Here is a 20,167-nt window from a genome sequence, read left to right as displayed (position 1 = left end):
CGTGGTAAGCACGGTCGAGAGAGATAGATAGCAAACCAGTTAGTTATTCAAACTTGGCAATGAATTCACAGGGGGACGTTGCCTCTTAAAACACGCACTTCTTTTCTAGCATTAAGGTCGACTATAGATTGGTTGCGCAGCAACACCCATGACTTTTTAAGCATGAGTCAACTCACGTCGCCGGTAGACGGGCCCGCCTGTAGTTAACTTGTGTAAAGCGGCAAAGTGAATAGTAAGTAGTACGCGACGAACGTCTCCAACCCGTTCTAGGACCATATGGCGTGTTCTATTTCGATTTTGTTTTGACGATAATTTTTTTCTCGTCGTGTACTTATCAATATATTCAAATATTCCATTCATTATTTTATTTAATGTAATAATGTTTAACAGTGACGCTTCAACGTTTAATTAGACGAATAATTTAACCTTATTTTAATATTAGGTGACGTTTGAATGTAGTAATATAGTTTAACATTATTGATTGGCCACTTTTTATCAGCACATTGCGGTGGTGAAACATTAATATAGTTTTTATCAGCTTATGGCGGTTTCATGGTGTACCGAGATGCACGTGGTGTTTCCCGCGGCGATTTTATCCGCAGTATGATGCAATGTTTGCGTGAACAAGACTCAGAATTTTGGTAAATAGACAATAATTGTGATAAATAGTTATACCATGTGTCTAAAGTTTTGTGCCGCGTAATATAGGGTGTTCTTTTTTCAATTTAGTGATTTACTGAACATTTATAATGGCGAAAGTATCAGCCGCTGAAGGACTAGCGCCAAAAACAATGGACGTAGGCTCGGAATGTGGTGAAAATGACAAGGACTCCTCCGAGTGTGTTCGGTTAAAGAAGGAGTTGAGTTTAATGAATGGTGTAGCGATTATCGTCGGTGTGATAGTAGGGTCCGGCATCTTCGTGTCACCCACACTGCTCCTCAAGCACTCCGGCTCAAAGGGTATGGCTCTCATTGTATGGGTCCTCTCCGGATTCCTTTCAATGGTTGGTGCCCTATGTTATGCAGAATTAGGTGAGTATAAATAAACAGATAAGTATATAAGTACGATAATTAAACTCAATTAATTCTTCTTGGATATAATATTTGTATGTACAGAGAATTATAATAATAACATAGTTGAAGATAGAACTAGAAGAAGGTAGTCTGCCTATCCTATAGAAAAGGAATAAATAAAGCTATATACAGCGTGCTTCTGAATATTATGCACGAATGGAAATTAGTCAAATTAGACAAACATTAACCGATAAAAATGACAACAAAATCTAAATAGTTTATTTAATATCGATGTGTGTTAACTGTTTTATTCCTACCACAAGATCCTCTTTAAAAATATATATATTCGATATAGACGTAATTATTAAAAAAATATTGAAATGATTGCATCTGTCGTTGACAAAAACATATAATAGTCATAACTGTTACTTACCAAATTTATAATTTTACATTAAGTATTTTTTTTTAATACTTAATTTTTTGTATATTTTATTTTATCCCCTCGACCATATCAATTACAATCGTGAACTTTCTTGTATTTTTTTTTATTAGTTTTGTCATACATATATTTTGTAACTTTTTATCGTAAGCTTAGCTTTTAAAAACAGTTTTTAGTTAAATATAAGGATTTAAAAATTTTTTTTAACATGTTCAGCATGATACGTTGATAAAATATTTATATTTTGCTGTTATAAATCCACATTATTTTTATGTTTACACGGCTCAGTAAATTATTAATGAAATTATTATTTATTTATTAAACGAATTTAATTGATGTTTTTGGTTTTATTCTACGGCTATTTTTAATTGGATGTATATTAGGTAGGTATAGCATAATCTTTTATAATGACCGTCTAGAATTCAATAATATCTCAGTCTTCAATTAAAAACGAATTAACGACTCTAATATACCGTCAGATAGACCTCCATGCGATATTACAATATGTCAATGGTCCTGAGTTTATCCTTACCTGTCATCCCTCACGGGCAGGCACCTCGCCAGTTAATATCAATAGCGTATGCAGACTTTCTTTATCATTTCCATCTATTAAAAAGCTTAGTAGTCCACTAAAATGTATTCGTGTTTATTATATAGAGGTAACATTAATATATGAAACACTACGATTTATAAGTCCTTCTAGTATATTTAAAACATGCACTTTTTATAAATAATTTTTAAAAGCTATAGAACATTTTAATATATCATTTGGTAAACCTTACCGAAATATTTCTCTATTTGTTTGCATTGCGTTGAGTGAACTCATATGCGCATACAATTGTACGTGTTCCCCATACTACTGAACGGAAAAATTGAGTACATACAAATTTCATAAAAAATATTTATAAATCCCATTACATCATATATTTTTTCACATGATATACGTACCTCTATCCTAATCAATGGTAGGTAAGTATTTAGTACCAAGTATTGAATATTAAAAAAGATTATAAAAAATATATGGTATTATGTAATTATATAAAATAATCCTAATGCGGTTATTAGAGGTATTTGTTGACAGTTGCCACTGTGATAAACATTACACTCAATATGCAAAGAGCACCGCTTTGCTCGGCACATTAGATTCCAATATAGCAGTAGATTAGTCTACCGTTGTCACTTAGATAAATTTTTGTAAAGAAATTTTTCGAAAGATAAAATTAGTTCATTATAATTTTTTTCCATCACCAAAGGTTAGTCGGTGCTTTTAAGAATAAAAAAGGAAGTATAAAAAAAAATTAAGAAATAAGTCTTAATTATCCATCACTTCATTACATAAGCTACAGTATTATTTTATAAAATAAAAAGTACATTCTTTATGTGTAAGAAGAGACTAAAAGAAAAAAAAAATACTTCGTAAACTTATTTCAAATATATTATAATGATTCTTTCGTCACAAATGGTCCCATTCGAAAAATGCACTGCACTTGTGTACACATTTGCGAGTGTACAAACTGAATCTGTTTACGAGTATTACTTACTTAGTACATGTACAGCCATAGATTATACAGTTTTTAAATGACTTTTTGTATGTAAATATGTATATTTCACGACATCTCCGTCAGAAGGTTACCTGGTAGAGATAGCTTTTAGCGATAAAACCGCCTAGTGTTTTGTTTGTATTTATAATGAGTTTACCACTATAATGAAAAAAATTAAATAAAAAGTACCCTTCTATCTATCTTCGTCAGTTATTAACCACAGGGATTTACTATTCCTATGTTCATTCATATTATTTTTCTCATGATTACGTATAGTCACTATTTTCTTTGCGAAACAGTCTCAAGTTATTATATAAAGTGTGTACACTAATATAGAGTAATCAATAGAAAATATGGATAATAAAGACTTACAAAAGTTACTATCGACTAACACAATTCCACAGTTTTGTGACCTCGTCCTGCAGGTATATCCTGCAATTGACTTAAAGTGGCCAATCGTGAAACCACTGCACTCTTAATATATGTGTGCAAATATGAACTTTAATACGTAAGCATTAAGTATACATTGTATCTATTTACCATGTCATCTGCAACATAATGATGTTGTCCCGCAAATACCTGTGCCATTTATCATTTTGATATACGCTTCTAAATAAAATGTAATAAATAAGCACCAACTCTTACACAACGTCATCTAGTTGCAAATTAAGCAGAGCTTTTATAGATTGTGAATAATTTATATATACAAACACTTGAATACTTTAAAACATTTAAAGAAGTATTTACTACACCTACATAGAATACAAACAAAAGATACGAAAACAAATCGCAAGCTTCAAACCATTGGTGCATGCAAAGCTCTTCACAAGAGAAAAAACTTAGGCAAATAGATGTTTTACTCATAATAAACCAGTAATTATGTATTTGTTTCCCAGGTTTAATACCACGAGGGTTTGTATTATGCCTAGTGCAATAAATATTTACACTAACAAGGTTACAAAATCCAGTTTTATAACTCGTACTAGGCATGTTTGTACACCGGTTCTAACGTCTCTCCCAGATAATCATGAATATGTTAGTCTACTAGAAAGTGAAATTTGCCTGATAGATAGGTATACACTGACCTACCAAACCTGTATTTCTTCCATATCGATATTGTATAGGTTTTAGTCAACTACATATTCAAGTTTATTTCCATGTATCAATACTATACTAGGTAGTTATCTGTCAATTTTTATTATAACTTGATTAATTTTAATGTTCCTGATTGATTATTTGAAAAGTTAATCATAAAATAATTTTATAGTACTACTAGAAGTTTTGCATCTACTTCTTATTATGTTTCGAAAGTTTTCAAAAACTCTTGCTTTCAAAATCCAATTTTTCAATGCCAGATTTAAAAGAGGAGCATACCTAATTAACATTTTAGTTCACTAACACAACACTTATTAAATAAGTCAATCAAAAATATTAAGAATCTATTTTCGTATATTTAAAAATTGACAGATAATTCCGACGTAATCACACTTCGGTAAGCTTCGATATGTTTGCCACCTTCGTGATATAAAAAATATACCACAGCCTAAAGTGTAGTATTAAATTTTCTAAATTTAGTACGTTTGCTGTAATTTAAATAGTATTGTAGTATGGTTATTTTTCCTTTTATGGATTTTTTCACTCTGTGCGAACTTTATTGGCTGATGTGTAATACATCTGTTGTGTAATTGTCATAAGTGCTGTTAAAACTGGATGTTACCACTTATAAAATAAATATATAAAAATAAAGTAATACCGCTAACTACTAATTATATTATTAATATTAAATGGTCACGTACAGTGCGGTTTCAAAGAAATTATCTGCCGTGAACGTTCAAGCTGTGGAATGAACTCCCTGCCAAGTTTTCCCTATAGACGACAGTATAGGGTTCTTCAAAAAGAATATATTAACATGCTTCCAAGGTCGGCACGTGACACTCTTACCAGAGGGAGACTTTGTACAAAAGTCGATTGCTTGGGTACCTCTGTCTCATTCGTGTTTCTACCGTGAAGCAATTGTGTTTGCATGTGCTTTGATTTAAATATGATTAAGAAATTGAATAAAGCATTTTTTTGCGTAAATAGTATTTACACTTGTTTATACATATGTCATCTGTAAAAACATATGTAGGCGTAACAGTTATGGACCAGGCCAATTCACGATGAAGTTGATGTGGTAGTTCATAATATTAACTGGGTATCTAATAATTGTATTATACTAACACAATAGTTATATATTCAATAAAACTGTTGTTGTTCCAGGTACTATGATCCCCAAATCGGGCGGAGATTATGCATACATCGGCGAGGCTTTCGGTGCTCTTCCTTCATTCCTGTATCTATGGGTTGCGCTGTTCATTTTAGTGCCAACCGGGAATGCCATCACAGGCACTCACCTTCGCACAAAACATTCTCAAGCCGCTGTGGCCTGCGTGTAAACCTCCTGAAGATGCCGTCAGCCTCATCGCAGCATTGATTACCTGTTAGTATATTTATTTTTCTTTGTGGTCTCGGCATAGAATAGGCCACCTCTTCCTTTCCTGTGAGTATCGTAAGAGGCGAGTAAAGGAACTTAAAATGGAATAGACAACAGCATCTCTATTAAAACATCTCTAAAAGCCACACTGCGGTTGCCAACCTGATGATGAATGGTGATATTTATTTTTATTAAATCAAGGAGCCATAATGGCAAGCGGTCACCGCAGTCTATCAAGCTTGGATATCACTTCTTTTCTTTCTTGAGCCAAATGTATGACATGAATTTCTTTGTTTGATTAAAAATTTCGCTGCCGTACCCTCGTTATTGAAATCGGAACATAGCATACACAAGAATACTTAGTGAGACAGTGTTAGATGTATTTTGCACAAAATTTTTTTTTTAGTATTTTTTATTCAGTATTCAAGGATACTGACAAAAAAATTGTACTATCACATTAGGTTGATTTGAAAATACAATGTCATTTTCATTTTAATTTGATGAGAATTTGAAGTGAATCAACACTAACAAATTAAATACCTTTACCCTCACTGAAAGCGATGAATGTTAAATAGAGTTTTACAACAAATATTTGTAATGCTTAAGCGGTTATTATATTTATACTTGCTTAAGACACAATCTTATTCATTCCGATATGGATCTACCACATAACATCCGTCCATATACGTGCTTAATGCAGCATCTCGAGAAACCTGCCCATCGCTTTCGTCTTATTATAGTATCAGATATTTTCTCAGTAAATTCTGCAGACATATAATTTCTGAGAATTATACACCTTCTACAGGAACCATTTTATTTTTATCTCAAAATATACAATATGAATCTTACTACTTGTGTATAAAGTATGATATGCCGTACGTGATACTTCATAAATTTATAAGTATGGTAAGACATGGTCAGGTTGACAGCGCCCCATGCTGTTTCTCGAATTTCAAATAATTTATTTACAATTATCTCTAAAGAGAAGTGTAATGATTTATTCAGATGCATTTGGCGAGCCGAAACTCCGCGAATTAATCTGATATACTTTTAAAAATTGGGTATTAATTAAAAAAGATAAACATAACAATAAAGTTTGAAAATAAAATCATATTGTATTTTAGTTTCTTTTGTATTGTTTCGAAACAATAGTAGGAAACGACAAACGTAGTAAGTTTATAAAATACGAAGATCAATACAAATTTATATGTATTCTGTCTCACCTACGATCGAATTATTTAAACGTATGTAAGTAAACGAAACTATAACAAAGAGTCTGAAAGTATAACAAAGAAACTATAATAAAGAATCTGTAAATCCTATCTGTAAAATTAATTATTATATGATATGATTTACAGATGTAAACATAGATATGTTGGTCCCACATTAGGTTTCTGACAATTAAAGCTGCAGTTTTCCGTGCGGAGCACACATCACACATCCATGTACACACATGACTGCATGATCAAAATTTAATTATTTTAAACAATGTATGTATGAAACGCCTTTTCACTCATTGAAATTATTGTTATAGCAGAATAAATGCTTTTGATTGTAATTTAGATGACCAGGTCATATACATACAGAGATATACCTATTGTTACCACACTCCTGTAGGCATACGTTTATTTATTTCGACGTGGACCTACATTGCATCAATACGAGACAAGATCAGTCCCGAGGCCTTTGTGCTCTAACTTCGACAATAGAACTGTGTCCGTGTCTTTATATACGACGGTACATGGCATTCTGTAGCACGGCCGCCTGTGCTGATTGCTCCTGACAGGATAATGAGGGCTTCCTCCCGCATCGTACTGACACATACTCTTGTGCGGATTATCTTGCCATGTACAGAGTCGATAAGGGCACTTGATGACCTACGTGATTGACTGTTAGGAAATCGGACCCAATGCTAACTCCTGTTGTCGATTATAGTAAACGTATGGAACGGAGCGTTCAATAGATATACATATAATACATTAATTATTTACAATTTTCCTGATTCCTGCAAGTAATAGCGCGCATCATAAACTTTGCCTAATACAATAATTGCATCGCATTCTCCTTAACTCCTTATACTTCGTTATTTCTGAGAACTAACGAATTAACAATTACTCTTATCTCGTATAATTTAACACATTGTACCTACTGGCTATATTATCCTTTTGAATACCAAATTTCGAATGTGTCCTCAAATTGCCTATAGAATTATATTATTTGCGGTCTTACAATTTACAAACATTTTAATATCTCAAATAAAAATATATTATTATTATTATTTCAGCCCTTAATTGTCCACTGTTATACACATAAGACTTCCCCATAAGGGGAGTAAAAATAAAAATATATACTTAAGTAAAAAACTTAATCGACCACGTGGACTTGAAACGGAATGGTGAATCTTGGTTGTCTTAGTCTCCAAGTCATTCGAGAGCCTCTGATTTGACATTAACAATCGGAACGATTTACTTGCCGTGCCCACTAATGTACGGAAGCGCTCAAGTTAACCAATTACGGTCGGCACATACCGAACGGAAAAATCCTCGTGCATTGTTTTGATGCCTCTAAATAAACAACTACATTGTTTATTACTTTCTATTTGGTAGGTTTTAGGCTTCCTCTTAATTAGTCACCCATACAATTTCAATTTTATTATTATTAAGAATGTAGCTTAGTAGCTTGTTTTAGCTCCATTGCGCATGGAGATGTGATTATTTCAGTCAACGTACTCATAGATACTCGTATATAAACTATTCCAGAAGACTACAAAATGGTTTAGATATCATTATAGGTCACAGATCTCTGAATAAGATATTGGTGATTTTTAGAATACTCTTTCTTACATTACAGGCTTCCTCACCGTTATTAATTGCTACAATGTAAAATGGGTGACGCGAGTGCAGGATTCATTCACGGCTGCCAAAGTACTAGCTCTGCTCGTTACGTTTATCGCTAGTCTGTGGTACTTATTCTCCGGTCACACCGAGAACCTTGAGTCCATGATGCAAGGTACCAAGACTGATCCTGGGGATTTGGCGATTGCCTTCTACACTGGGCTGTTCTCTTACTCCGGATGGAATTACCTCAATTTCGTAACTGAAGAATTGAAAGAACCTTACAAGTTAGTAAATAATATTTATTTATTATTAGTATAATTACACTTATAAATTGTTTTTTCCAACCAACTACAAAAAAGGTTTTTAATTCTGTTGCATCCTTTAATGTTCGTTACCTGATAACTCCGTCATTTATAAACTGAATTGGATTTTTTTTTAATCTGAAAAGATATAATTTCAGATTAGTCTCATAGAAAATTAATCAAAATTGATTAAATAGTTTATTTTTAAAATAAAAATAATTGATTTTGCCGCTTCTGAAGTCTTTTTGTGGAAATTATGCGGTTAAAAATCGCAAACAATTTAATGACCCACGTGATGGGAAGTGGTAACCGTTTATAGACAAGAACCGCATTATGATTATCCTTAATTCATGGTGTAATGCCTTCATACCTCGTAGTGTCACTGCTATATCCTACTGTTCAAATCGATAATATCGAATAACTATGCAACAACTTTATTTCTTATAAGCTATATCCTGTGGCATTGCCCGCATAATGTTTGACACAAAGTATTGTTAACCGGTATATGGTCCACGTTTATACTCCTTATGTATGCCGTTTTTCATTCGAAAAAGAAATAGCTTGATGCCTCTTTGCCGAATACGGTTTTGAATCAGAAACTACCAAAATAAGACTTGGCTGTGCGATCATACAGCCATTGCCTGACTCATCCGGAGAAAGATGGGACGAACATGGAAAGAATAAATTAAATCCGACAAACATACTTCCGTACATACAATATCAAATATCGCTAAATACTTCCACACTTTTTTTACGAACCTTAGAATTGCAAAAAAGCTGACGGCTTATTTGATGAAAAGTGGTAACCGTCGCCTACAGACATAAGCAGTACCATGGACATAACACAGTATTCTGTGTCGCACATGATACCCCCATGCGTTGCCATTCCTGAGGACTCGGGAGTTATTTCTCTGTATCCTGTAAATTCACTGCCATATCCCACCCTTCAAACCGAAACACAGCCATGCAAACACAACTGCTTCACGGTTGAAACACGAATGGGATAGAGGTGCCCAAGCATACGACTTTTGTACAAAGCCTCCCTCTGGTAAACATTTAAAATATGCTTGCAAATCGATTGTTACACTTGATAATCAAAATTAATACTTTTTCAAAATTACATTTATATGCGTCATGATGCTAGACATAATCTCTCTAATCTGTGCTTGATACAACAGAGATTAGTACAACAGGTCAGATTGTCTATTCGGTATTTCAAGATTCGTTCGATTGATCCTGACAGAACTATTTTAGTGATGGACTAAGATGTAATCGATTATTTCATTGAAATTCATGCACTCATTTTTTAAAACTTGTTGTCTAGTATACATATACAGCATAAATTAAGGGTAGCACCCATTTTTTAAATATAGATTAGAATAAATTATGAAAGGTTAAATAGCAATTTATTTAATAATACCTAATATATAATGAATCTTAACTGATTAAATAGAATAATAGAAACTTCAATAGTTTAACAATATTTAGTATGAACTATCTACTTCAAAAGTAATTTGTAACTTTACAGGAACCTGCCACGAGCAATCTGCATATCAATGCCAGTGGTGACCATGGTGTACACATTCACCAACGTAGCATTCTTCGCAGTATTAAGCAATGATGAGATCCTTGCCTCCGAAGCAGTTGCTGTTACCTTCAGTGAAAAGATACTTGGAGTGGTGGCATGGATCATGCCTCTATTTGTAGCGCTCTGCACATTGGGCTCTTTAAATGGGGCTATTTACGCATCATCTCGGTTGTTCTTCGTGGGCGCGAGAAATGGCCACCTTCCTTTGGCTATATCGTTGATAGACATAAAAAGATTGACACCAGTTCCTTCATTAGTATTTATGGTAAGTTATTTACTTTCTCGTAAATATCAATTAACGCGATGGCAGGAGCTGTTAATTTTAAAGTTACAAAATAAACTGCGCTATTTTTTTTAGGAATTATTAAAATTGGTTCAGAAATATCGTATAACAATACAGTGATATTGAGAATCTCTTTTCAATCAAAATATATTATTTAAATGTAATATAATGATTTTCCTCAATATCGAAAATTTGTACCCATAAGTTCCAAATAAAATTATACCAAGTCTGCATTAATAGTCCGTCACTTTGAATAAAAAGAAAACGTTTGTATAAATTTTATGAAATCAATTTATTAAGTTTGAAAAATAAAAAAAAACAATAGATATAAAATACATATTTTTTAACGATAGAAATATCATAAATGTGGCTCAAATAGCAGTTGATATATAAATTTTTAAAAACCTGTGTTTTTATGACTGACTCACTGACAGACATATAGATCAAAAACCTAACCCACTTCCAGATGATCTAAAAACTTTGTATTTCGCATGAAGGTAAACTATTATGAATATGTAAATCTGAAAATTTAAAATTATTGATAATAAGCATCAACATAAAAATAACGAAGTTAAATATGAAAGTAATGTGAATATAAATATAAAATTCTCTTTCTTATATCGTGTCGTAAGATATTGAAATTTGATTTTGTCTGCTGATTTCGCTCCGATGCTATCACACAACGTGGGTAACGAGGGTCTGGCAAAAAAAAGTTAGAAATAGAACACGAAAAATAGCACGAAAAAGAAAACTGTATAGTGAAAACGTAGAAATATAATTTTACAAATAAGAATGTATTAATGATGAATACTAATAATTTCTGTACAAAAAGTAATAATATCTCATCAAAAACATTAATGTGAAATGAGAGCCAAGTTCAATATAATTGATATGCATCGTTTCGATTCCGCTAAAAACAAGAATTGAGATCTATATGGGTGCTACGTTCCGTGTAGAAAATCTTAAAATTTATAAATAAGTAAGATAAAACATATACCAGTTTTTAAGTTATACTTTCAAGAATACAATTATATAACCTTATGTTATGTTTTATATCTACGTTTATAGATAGGGTAAGACTAAGTATAAAATTATTTCACCATACCAAAGTGCATACATATATAAAGGCATAATTAATACCTATGTAAAAAGCGCATAAATCAAAATCTTACAGTCAGATGTATTTCCGTGGAAAAGAGCTTTCTTTTTCTATAAATACCTATTAGGTTTATCTCTACAATCATAGTCGATACCTGTGACTATCCAATCGAGAGTTAATCTTAAACATTAGCTCAATCCGGTCGATTTCCACGCGGTTGAAACCCATCTTGGTTAATTCTTTTATGAATTCGTTACTATAACTGACCTGTTTCATCCTCGCCTATCATCTCTTATTGGAACCCCGCTAGCATATGTATATTGATAGCGCAAGCAGAGTTACCATACCATCATCCATTATCATATATTAAAAAAATATTTTATTTTATAATTTTTTTAATCACATATGTATTGTTTGTTTCAATAGAACTTCATGAAAATTGAAGAAAAAATTGACCCGACCATAAAAAAGTCTACTAATATCTAATAGTAGTTCAAATAAAAAATCGATAAATTGATTTAATGTTTCGATTTGTTACTATTTTCATTTAGAAATTGTTACTGCAACAATTACAAAAAAACTTGTTTGATTTTTCATACATTTTTTTGCCCAGTCATTAGCCACCCTCAAGAAACTAATTAAATCCCTTTACCTAACATTAATAATTTTTTAATATATTATTTATATTTATGTACTATTCTTTAAATTATGCAATAAAGAGTAAATAAATAAATAGTATGTATTTTTAAATAATATTGTATCACGATTCATATTGATATCTATTTATATGATCTATTTATATATTATATCTATTTATACTATTTATATTTTGTTATGACATACTATAGTGTAGTTTTTTATTTTTATTTCCTTCTAAATTTTATAATTACTCTAGCCACGACAAATTTATATCGCTAAGTCAGTGAAAACCTGTTATTGGCTTTTTATATGGATAAGTTGTTATTGTTTTAAGCTATAAATTGTAAGCTGTTGGTTTTCCAATAAATAAATAAATATCTATATCTTATGAACTAAAAACGCACCTAGATCGTATAATTTGATCAAATCTCTGGCTATAACAAGATTTCTACTTCAAGAACTTTCCATAATGGATACTACCACGTTTATTTACTTTCTATTATGAGTGTGTAAACTAATACGAGTGTTATAGACACGAGAGACTATTATACTTCTCAATAAGTCATAAAACGATATCTTTTATGCAAATAGTTATATATTTTGATATTTGAATTATAACGTAATAATAATCTAGAAACTAATCAATTTAATAGCTCTCACAGGTAAACGATACAAAAACATTCAAAACATGATAATAGATTACGTACAAAAACAATAGCGTATTTATCTATTTGTTCGTATAATAACTACGTTTTATTTTAATAATGTATAATTTCAATAACACACATTTTTCCTTTATATAACTACCTTTTAATTAAGGAAGACTCGGATAAAGTGTATTTATCAACCGACTTCAAAGAGATTCTCAATTCGATTTTATTTTTTTAATATTTGTTACGTCATAAATACATTAGTTGTAAACTGATTTGAAAAATCCTTTTTTTATCTGAAAGAGTATACACATGATATGTTGTGGCCATGTGCACTCAACATGTACTAAATGGCACTTTAGGCTTACTCGTATGTTCGGTTGATATCCTATCATCCTATCATAAAAAAGTATCCTTAGCACATGAATCCCCAATAGTAGATTTCTAAATGCTTAACTTAAAATATATCTTAATTTATTTAATTTGAAATATTACTTTTATTTTATAATTTTAAATGTTTATGATTCATAAAATCTTAATAAATAAAAAATTTTCATAAAAATACTTTTTTTGAAAGAAAAATATTTATGTTTTTTTTTATTACAGTGTATAGTGACCCTCACGCTTCTGATGTCCAACAACGTGGAATCTCTGATAGTGTACGTGACAGCTGTCGAAGCCCTATTCACGCTGAGCTCTGTGGCTGGACTCCTCTGGATGCGGTACTCTCGCCCGCATATGCGGAGGCCTATCCGTGTGAACTTAATTCTGCCGATAGCATTCCTCGTTATATGCGCATTTCTCGTCGTGTGCTCATGCTTTACGAATCCAACAGAAGTTGGTGTTGGTATAGCACTAATAGCACTGGGCGTACCGGTGTATTGCATTTTTATAAGATGGCAAGCCAAACCCGAATGGTTGCAGTTAGCGTGCGATTCATTCAACATCGCATGCTCTAAAATGTTCCTTTGTCTTCCAGAAGACTCAAAAGAATTATGATCTTTAAAATAATAAATAAAGTGCCTCTATATTAGATTTTAAGTGTGATTTTGTATTTTCGCGTGTAGGTAATTTGTATTATATATATATGCAATTGTTTTGTTATTTATTAAAAAGGCTAGCCCATTTTTATAGTTTATAATAAATAAAATATCTATGCTTTAAATTAGTCATTGACAGTAATGATTCCTATGCATCATATCAATAAGTTTGTGATATTGAAGTATGAAATTTAAAATTTGAATAAATTTCGTCTTCAGATCGTGCGTCTATGGTCTTATTTTTTTTTTTATTTCTAATACTTAATCTATCAGCCAAATAAAAAGGGAAAAATATTATATATAATATGTAATTCAACCTACAATACCAACAAAACCTTGGTTTTTTGTATTAAAATTTTCTAATAACTTCAATTTATATTTCTGCTCATTTAACAAAATTTTAAATTATGGATAACGATATATGTAAATGCAGTACAGACGTTATGATCGTTCCTCATCTATAGTCTCTTGTCTCCTTAAAAGTTCCTTTTCCTACTTCTATTTTATATTTATTAGCTCATCCTGACCACTTTATTTACCAAACACTTACCTTATTTATTATCAATAATAGTATAATAATTTAATTCGTGATCACTAAAAAAAAAACTATCCAAAATTCTTTCACGATTTATTATTTGCCATCCCCTTTTCTGTCTGTTGTTAGTGACGTATAGGCAACTCTAGCTCATTGTAAAAAATACTTAATCTAAATAAATTAATTTACTTTAAATAATAATTACTTAATTTTAAAGATTCGCGTTTTAAAGTTTACAAATATATAAATATAAATAACTCATGTTCGCAATTTAACGCGATGCTACTACATGTAAATAAAACCAACATATATAATTTTTATTGTCTCTTTGCGTTAATAATTTATTTATATAATTGTGATTAAATTCTTTCTATGTGTATATTACGTTGAATTTAAAATATTTCTTACTCTTAACCATGGCTGTGTATGTATATAATTAAAATCAACATCGCGTAAAGCATATGCCTGCTGTCCATACGTCACTTGTATACAAAACACAGTGCTGTATAATAATAAAGTAGTAGAAAAACACTAGAATTATAGATTAATTAAACTTTACCATGTTATGATCAAGTGGGGTCTTACAGAGAAGAGAATGAATACAGAGGAGAGGGATTTTAATAGATGTCTAACAACCTGTATTATGTACGTACTACCTATATGAATACTCATATTTTCAAAAGGTTTTAGTCTGGAATTGGGTTTGCTATCTTCAAATAACTTTACAATGACATCCTGGGTTCGATCCAGCTAATTTTATCTATATTAGCTTGACCGAACTATCTATATTAGCTTGATCGAACTATCTATTCTTAATTTGATCTAATATGGTATTCCGTACTATGTTACCAGATGTTCGTTGTTTGGATTTTCACAATACAAGATATCCTAGCTTGAGAGTTAAATAACCACAATTGTATTACATTTGTTAAACACCATCATTATCAGCCCATTGCAGATCACTAATGAACATATGTCTGCAATGGCACTCAGCTGAACGGGATTATTAAATAAGTCTTAAAGATTTTGTAATATCACAAGTAAAAAAATCACGTCAGTTTTTGTCTGTAAATATAAATAAATGAGAATTACATAATTACATACATATCTGTCATGCCCATCTCCGACTAGGGTAGACAGAACGCCAAATACTTCGATTCGATTCTACATAACGCATGCACTATAAAATCTTAATATATAAAAATCTAGTGTCACGATATTACTAATGCTAATTTCCGAAACTGTTCTATCGATTTTAATGAAATTTTGTAGGATTCAATAATATTCCGGTTTGACCCGGTCCTAAGAAGGTTTGTGTTTAAAAAACGTTTTCATTAAACTTTTGTGTTTAGGATAAATAATAAACAAACATTCATCCATTATTTTAAAATCACTCTCTAAGAGTGATTATCCAAAAAAATCCATTCTTATATAGTGGGCATGTAATTAAAGAAAACTGTTTAAAGTTTCAATATAGATCAGTCAGTCAGCCAGGATAAGCTTTATAAGGTGTATAGGAGACAAAATTTCACCCGAGGCTTCGCTCTCGTATGTCATTCGATTTCTCGCGGCAATAACTTTTCCGTCGTTCTTATAAATTATAACTGTTGCCCGCGACTTCGTCCGCATGAAGTTCGGTTATATTGCAATCCTTTATGTTATATCATTAGAAAAAGAATACACTTGAAACTTGATCTTTCTAACTTAAAATTAACAAATTTAAATACAAAGTTTTATTTCAATCAAATTATTCCCTATCTCACTGCCTTAGGAGGATAATTACAAAACAACTACTGAAAAATGTTTTATTTTTAATTAAAAGCTTAAAAGCATGCTTTTATACTTCTAACTTAAAAAATAGCAATTCCTGTACAAATTTTCATCCCACATCTTACCTCTTCAAGGGTGAAATTTACAAAAACGCTAAAAACCATTTCATTTATTTTTAATCAGAACTCTGAAACTAAAGTTTTGTACTTCCAGTTTCAATTATAGCAGAAATACCATACAAACTTTCATTCTCTATTTCACCGTTTTAGAGAAAAGCTCTTCAAAAGCCAATAAATATAATTTTTGAAATAAGAGCCTAAATCTAAAATTTAATGTGTCTAACTTCTGAACTGAGGGGTAAAATGGATTGTTAGCAATGGAGGTCCAAAACCTATATTGCAAAGCAATATCAGATAATGACCCTATCAGGTCGATATTCAAGTGTTTCCCCCTGGAAACCATCGTGGTTAGTTCTTGTTAAATTCATCACGATAGGCCAACTGACCTGCTTTCATCCTCACCTATCATCTTTTACTGGTCCTCCTCCAGCTTATACCAATAGCGCAGGCAGAGTTATCATACTATTTTCACCTATTAATAAAGAAATTCTAAACTAACGAAATTCTATAAAAAGTTTAAACTTCCGTTTAATCCTCTTAGGGGTTGAGTTTTCAAAATTACTGTCTTTAATAAAATTCACCTACACTATATAAAGAATCTATCTGCAAAATTACGAGATTCTAGACTCGGCGGTTTCGACCGTGGTTATCGACACACAATCCATATATCAATATAGTTTAGTCCTTCAGTCACTCATCATCTTCTTTTATATATGTAGATTGGTAGACTTAAACCAATCGTTATATCTCAAACTCTGTGTATATTTCTTAGAATTAGATTTACATTCGCCAGGAACTAATCATGCTATAAAATTATGCTATATACCTAGTATCTACTTATTCTGAAAATAATGAAAACAAACTCCTCGTATCCAAAACCGCAATTCCGGTTTTGTTCGTTCCACTACATCCTGCCATTGTCATTTTATGCCATCGCCATAACAATTTTCCATACATCAAGGTTTTAGAAGAACTCACTTCATCATCGTTTTCAATAACTACCCTTTTCAATGCTAGGTACAAGTCTTCTATATTAACAGGAGAATATGGAAAGATATTATAGGCTATATATACTAGTATAAGCTAGGCGACTTAGATTCTTCCTATTTCTTAACTTGGTATGAGAGATCGACTTTATACAAAAGTCATTTGCTTGGTCTTATCGTATTTCATTCTGGCTTTTCGTATTTTTAACATTAAGCGACTGTACTTGCAGAGCTGTGTTTCAACTTAAAGAGTGAGATAAGGCAGTGAAATTACAGAGTATGGAAGTTATTTGTTAATAAATAAGGAACATTCACAAAATCCTATTTTGTTTTTCCTTGTCAAGTCAGAGACAATTCAAAGCGTAAACTTTATTCTGGTTATAATAAATCCTCTAAAATTGCATACGTATTATGCAAGTACCTATTACTACCTACTCTTTTTTAAGCAACTTAGAATGGCAAACAAGATGACGGCCCATAAAAGGAATTTTTATCCTATCCCAACCAAGTCCACAGAGAAAATGTCCATTAGACATAAGCATTAGATCTACTTGTTAAGCAATAGTGAAGTTATGGACGTATGAGATCGATCGAGGATTCTACCGTAATTATTGTATCAGCGGGAAATTCAAGGTGAGTGAATTGTTATTGTCATTAATAACCTAATACATAAATGGAGCATATTACTGTAGAAAATTAAACAGCAACAAAGAAAAGAAAGTATGAAAATGTTTCTGTACTTTAGCTTTAATATACCTACCTACAGACAAACCACGCCACGACTGAATAAAAAATTCTCATAGTCCACGAGACGATAGTTATATCCTTTATCTTTATATTATCTTCTATAAAATCTGCCTTTTTTAAATATTTTATATTTATTCTAGAGAGTGTTCAAAGGGAGGAGGAGAAGTCTGATTATATCAGCTGCTAAATTTCATCACAGTACAACGTGTCTCAAGCTAAAGTTCTACTCTGACCATCTGCATGAGGGGTGGTCCTTCACCGTGCGCTTCTGTAAACTTTTGTTCACGCATTTTCAAACTTTGAAACCAATACCCAGCAACAGTATTTCCGAATAGATACACCATTGAAACCTTCAAGAAAAGAGCACATTCCGTTCTAAAAAGCTAGCAACACGTTTGCAATTCCTCTGATGCTTCGGGTACCTATGAGCGGCAGTACTAATCACTTACCATATTATTCATCCAAGACCGTTCTACGAGAAGAAATCAAAGTCGTAAGTCTGTATATGAAACTAAAAATCTACCCATACTATAGAATATACTTCAACTAATTTCGTAAAATAAATTTTAAAAACAGTAATTAATTTATGCCTCTCATTCTATCTCAACTGCTATGTAGGTACATGACACATCTAGGAGTAGTAGTTTCGACCCATGTTTCTTCGATGAAAATGTTATATTTTACTAGTAGAAAGACCACTTATTTACACATGATATTGATTTCGATTTCACCACGTTTATATCTGATATTCCATCGTAATTTGTTAATTATGAAGAAAACACTTTCCATCAGGTGGACTTTCAGCTTACCATTCTAATTTGCATAAAACGACACCAGATATCTTTATGTTGCCTGCATTCTATTACATTTCACTCTAATCACTGCCAGTAAAAGTTGCTAGTTAAAAGTTAATGTGGACAATTTTGCGTAATCAAAGAAGCTGCTCGTTATTTTGCTATAAAAATATTTCTTCCATAATGGCTACTTGAAATACGTAAGGAAGTGTCCATACTACGTATGGTTCCGAATGAGCGGGACTACCCAATAATCAAGACCGATGCATCAATCAAACTACGACATTGAGAAGGAGGTCAATCCTTTGATTCACACAATTACTATATAATATAATGTCCTCTGTCCTCGTCAGCATAACAGCCAAAAGTTAACATGTACTTGACGATGGTAGCTATTATGCCCTGTATCTACTTGCGTGTGCCCTATCTGATATTTAGGCCAATTCTACATTACGTATCAACTAAACATGAATCTGTGATAATGTACATAAGAACAGTAAGGTTTTTGTGTAGGATATTGTGTAGAACTACTTTTAGGGTATAAAGGTACCTTTGCTCTCACGAATGGCAGCGCACTGAGGACATCATATGGACATGGCAATATACTCTGTATTGTCCATTACACTAATAATGTTTATAGGCGACATTTATCACTTTCCATCACATGGCTGCAATCTGTTTGCTATTCCAAATTTCATAAAAAAACTAATGAAAAGAATTCAAGAAGAAATTATGATATGAATGAAGATGATAAGCTCGCTGGATCAATACAAAATAGACCTACATCCTAAAATAAAGGTACCAATTAATTTTAAGTTTGGTCATGCTTCTTTGGCAGTTATACTCGATTACATATAGTACTGCTGATGTTTAGACGACTTCGGTAAAGGAAGTAAATAATAGTGCCTGCCAAGGTATATTTAGTTTTACAACAAATTTATTGCCTATTTTACTAAATTACCGAGACCACACGGTCATTCAGGTCGTGTGGTCCCGGCATAGAATAGGCCACCCCTACCTTTTGTGTGAGTGTCGTAAGAGACGACTAAGGGAGGATGAGGCAATAGTGTCCCTCTTAAAATATTTCTAAAGCCTAACTGCGATAAAGGAGAGGCTTATGTTCAGCAGTGGAGAGTAAAGGGCTGATATGATGATAATGATTATTAATAGGTGAAACTCTTATTAAAACTGATGACGGAACACTCTTGCGATACAGCTAAACTTAGAAGTTCTGGTACAGAATAAATAATTATACAAGATTCTAAATCCTTTGTTTTCTTTACCTTTCCAGTGGCAATAAATCTAATCTAC

General features: G+C 31.9%; 1 protein-coding gene across 1 annotated transcript; it reads left to right on the top strand.

The window, feature by feature from the left end:
• The first annotated feature begins 27 nt into the window (after positions 1-27).
• Positions 28-14,130, top strand: LOC113516888 (large neutral amino acids transporter small subunit 1). The gene is given in 6 exon segments (XM_026901379.3): positions 28-1,032; positions 5,254-5,378; positions 5,380-5,473; positions 8,318-8,588; positions 10,135-10,459; positions 13,472-14,130. Coding segments are annotated over 6 exon segments (1,491 nt in total). The 5' UTR covers positions 28-749; the 3' UTR covers positions 13,865-14,130.
• The last annotated feature ends 6,037 nt before the right edge of the window (positions 14,131-20,167 follow it).

This window comes from Galleria mellonella, unplaced genomic scaffold, assembly GCF_026898425.1.
Source record: "Galleria mellonella isolate WM207_F2 unplaced genomic scaffold, CSIRO_AGI_GalMel_v1 utg143, whole genome shotgun sequence".
In the NCBI taxonomy this organism is placed as follows: Eukaryota; Metazoa; Arthropoda; class Insecta; order Lepidoptera; family Pyralidae; genus Galleria; species Galleria mellonella.
This window is presented reverse-complemented; position numbering and strand designations above follow the sequence as displayed.